The following is a 4,164-nucleotide window of genomic DNA, read 5'->3' as shown; positions in this document are numbered from 1 at the left end:
CATTTCATGGCAAAAGAAAAATAATTTTATTTTATTTTTGACACTCTTAGTTTTTGACATTGTATCACAATTGCCACTCTAAATTTTGTGTTTATGCCATTGAATGGCAATTGTGATTATTGTCAAAAGCTAAGAGTAGTGGCAAAAGTGAAATATTAAAATCTATAATGACGTAAGGAAAATTGGTAGAATCTAGATTGGCAAAAACAAAAATTTCCCCACAAAAAGTTAAAGGACATTATCTCTAGCGAGATGGGGAAATTTTCTCCACAGAGAATTGAAGAAACAATTGCTCGAATGTTGGATCATGAGGTGTCGACAACTGGCATTGGTTAACCACTTAACCTAGCCATTGCACTAACAATCTGCCCAACTTGCGTGCCCACTGAGATAAGTGCATACGTGAGTATACCTAACATATATGGGACCATGGAATTTGGAGATCGATAAGACGATGACATGGCTATATATCTTACATAGATTTATGATCCGGGGATATTCTAAAAGTCTCGTCACCAAAGGGAAAGCCTAATCACTTCACTTTCAAGGCGGAAATTAAAACTAAAACATACAGAAAAGCTAGTGCACCCATAAAAAAAAACTGGTGGTGTTGTAATCATGAGAAGATTAAGTGAACGGGCGGAAATCAATAGGAAACAACAAGTTATGATTGATTATACGGCCGCGACAAAGGTAATACTCACCCTAAGAACAACAAAGGTAATTATTCTCTTTAATCATCTCGTTCTTCCTTTTCTCTTGGGGGCCGTGAAGTTAAAAGATTACTGAATGGTACGTACGGGCGAGCTGCATGATTCCATCCCCAAATTCAAAGGCATGTATAGCATGCACAAGTAAAGACAAGAGAACCGCATATATATCGGACTTATGTACGCAATCTATAGGATCTCCGTAGGTATACATGATGTATGTTGCTTGTCATGTACGGAATGAATCTGTTGTGTTCTTCTTAGTATATTCAAGTTGGCAAGTTCACTTTGTTGTTGCCAGCACAGATACACACAGCATGATCAATGGACATATAAATCAACCAAATTACTAAGTAGGAGTGTGTATTTTTCAGAAACATATGCACAGTTGTGAAATAAAACAATTTAGCATGCACGCACCTCGGCCCCTACAACATCCATGCAAATTGTGCAAAATTCTATCATTTCATCTCATATGCATGATATCATCTTGATATGACAGATACAAGTTGGGGGGCTTCAAAGCCCTTCTTTTTATCTCGTCTCCTCGCTCTCTATCGAGAGATTATCACAAACGAGGAAAATTACAAGCAGAGCATGCAGGTAGCTAGAAAAACTCGAGACCCACATGACAGTGAAACAATCGACCGATGCCACGTATTTATATAGCTTTAGGATTCGCGCCCATGCACCCGCACCTCTCGCACCACCGCGGCGGATGGCGGAAGCGGCCGGGACTGGCGCGCCGCGCGTCTGGACCTAGCCACGGCGGCGGGTGCAGTTGTCCGGCGTGGTCGACTGCTGCATCCGGAGCTGCTCGTAGAACCTCTTGATGAAGCTGTCGGCCTCGGCGTCCACGCGCTCGTCGACGCCCTCCGGCTCCACGGGGAACGGCGAGTCGGTGACGCGCAGCTGGCGCGCCCCGGCCGGGCGGCGCCCGAGGCTGAGCGCGAGCATGGGCGACGGCGTGGCCCCGGTGACCCGCGGCGTCTCCCCGCCCGATGTTCCGGCAGCGTGCGCGTTCATCATCTCGAAGGCGGCCGCCACGGTGGCGGCGTCCAGCCCGCCGTAGTTGCCGCCCCGGCCGCGGCCGCGGCCGATCTTGAAGGGGAAGAGCGCCGGCTCGTAGACCGGCGTGGTGTCGCAGCTGAACTCGACGTCCCTCGGGTCGTGCTGGTACATGGAGAGCGCGGACGGCGAGGCGCCGGCCGCAGCAAAGCGGTGGGCCCCGGCGTGCGGCTGGTGCGCGAGGAGGTCCCGGACCGCCCTGCCGGCGAGCTTGCCGCGGCCGAGCAGCAGGTGGAGGTCCATCATGAGGCGCTTGCGGCAGAGGCCACGGCGCAGCATGTGGTAGACGGCGCGGAGCACGTGGAGCAGGCGCCTCCCGAGCCCGGGCTCCACGCCCCCTCCTCCGGCCGACGAGCCGCCTCCCCCGCCGCTGCCGGCCGGCTGGATCCTCCTGTCGGTCGCCATGGCCACCACCGCGTGATCCGGGGCAATGCAGACGAGAGAGGTCACCGTCGCCGAGATCGAGGAGCTGGCCGGCCGGGTGGCTTGGCTTTGCGTTGCTTTGGTGTGGGACTGGGAGACGGAGTGGAACAACTTTTGGTCTCAGTGCTTTGCTTGGCTAGGTGGTGAATGGAACGAATGGGAAGCGGAGGCCGGGGCGGTATATAAAGGCCCGGGCGCGCGGGGGAAGGAGGGTGGTGCGCTGCCGGGCCCGCGGGCCGGATGGGACTTAAGAATTAAGCAACCAAGAGGAGCGTAACGTTGGCTGTGTGAGCTAAGCTAAAGCCGACCACTGTTCGAACCGCCATTGTCCCGTAGCGACCACTGCACCGATGATGATGATGATGAGTACATGGTGACCTGCAGCCTTGGTCAGGGTTAGCTAGCTAGCTAACCAACCCAGCCGCAAAACGAAATCTTTCTCTCTCTCTCTTCGTGTCTAAGAAACTACTAGGAGTACCAAGTTGTGATCTTGCACGGCAGCACAGTGAGTTCCTTGAATTTTTTATCATTAGTTTTGAACGGAAAGGCGCTTGCGTGCACCGTTGAGGGAAAGTTACGGCTTATTTCACATTTTATACGTCGCAATTATATGGGAAACGGGGTGCTTTTTTACGGACCATATGGAAAGGGCCCAATTATTTACGTGGAAAAGCCAAGCGAGAAGAGTTTATGTTACTGGTAAATAGTGTTTTCAGGCGCCTTCCGGGAAGCTTCCAGACAAAACAGTAGGCACGTAGTAGTAGGCGCTGCTTTGCAAGTTGCCAACTAACTTTGGTCCCGTGCAATGCATGCATGGGTTCGTTCCACGTTGGCACAGGGAATATGCATTATGCAATCGCAATGCGTCCTAGTGCATGGACGGAGGCGCCCCTGCCATTTTATTTTAGGGTTCCATTTTTTTCTCGGGTTAATGTTTTTTTCGAACAGCCTTTTCAGTGTTTTCACCACTGCTCTCATAGACATGAACAACTTGCGATCAGCTGGTGAGCACTACGTGCCCTCTAAAAGTCGAGGGATGTTCAGAATCGTTGCCCTAGTTTCACCCCCTCTAAAAGCCCAGGCTTGCAATGCAATCCCATCCTATATTTATCAGATAAAGAAAGCAGGAGGAGGTGATGTGGCTAGCGCGCTACACCTATATATGTACAGGTTAGTACAAAGTTACATGTCTTTCACCGTGCGACAGCTAGCTGGTGAGCACTAACTAGATAGCTAGCCAGCCTACAAGATTATCAGTCACTGTATCACGCTACAATTGGCAAGCCTGTTCCGGAAAGTAGATGTTTTTCTTTCCATTATTCCAGAAGAAAGAAGAAGCTTACTGTATACTTAGCAACTCTTAATTGCGGCGGACGGCTGCAAATTAATCAACGTGAAGCACAGGTTCAACGTACGCGTCAAGAAAGCGGAGAAAGCCGCTGCCTAAAATGATAGTTACCCTGCGCTGAAGAAAGCCGGCGCTGTTGCTAAGAACAAACGCCCAGAAGATTAACGTGCCTGCTTTGGCTTTGGCTTTGGCATTGCCTTTGGCTTGGCCAGCTCGAAAAAGCGCTTTGATACGCTGCCAAATTACCGCCGGGATACGGCTTTTAATTCATAGCTCCGCACACATGCATGACAATATGGCATTGGCAAGGCGTTCATGGTAAAGAATGGGTCATGTGTCTCGGTCAGGAAAGAACCAGGCACCCTAAAATTTTTACCTAATAATAAAGAGGCTATCGTTTCCGCCGAAAAACCCACCGAGGTGATTTTATAAAAAAACTCTTACTGTTTATGACATTAAACTCGTAGTATATATTAAATATTTTTTTCAATACTCATATCTTTTAAACCGTAACTTTAAATTTAACATATTATACATGGAATTTGATTAAAAAAATATGTATAATTTAAATATGATATTATTTTATCTGTTAAACGTTTAATAAAAATACTATCT

At 48.9% G+C, this 4,164-nt stretch overlaps 1 protein-coding gene across 1 annotated transcript; it reads right to left on the bottom strand.

The window, feature by feature from the left end:
- Positions 1-1,146: 1,146 nt before the first annotated feature.
- On the bottom strand, positions 1,147-2,340 carry LOC123439611. Its single transcript, XM_045116302.1, has one exon. It carries the CDS (start codon positions 2,181-2,183, stop codon positions 1,470-1,472), a length of 714 nt encoding a protein of 237 aa, XP_044972237.1. The 5' UTR covers positions 2,184-2,340; the 3' UTR covers positions 1,147-1,469.
- Positions 2,341-4,164: the final 1,824 nt, after the last annotated feature.

This window comes from Hordeum vulgare, chromosome 3H (assembly GCF_904849725.1).
Source record: "Hordeum vulgare subsp. vulgare chromosome 3H, MorexV3_pseudomolecules_assembly, whole genome shotgun sequence".
Lineage (NCBI taxonomy): Eukaryota > Viridiplantae > Streptophyta > Magnoliopsida > Poales > Poaceae > Hordeum > Hordeum vulgare.
Note: the sequence above shows the minus strand (reverse complement) of the source record. Positions and strands in the feature narration are given on the sequence as shown.

Excerpts from the sequence above, each read along its gene's own strand:
- LOC123439611 (XM_045116302.1), bottom strand. The coding sequence starts at position 2,183 with ATGGCGACCGACAGGAGGATCCAGCCGGCCGGCAGCGGCGGGGGAGGC.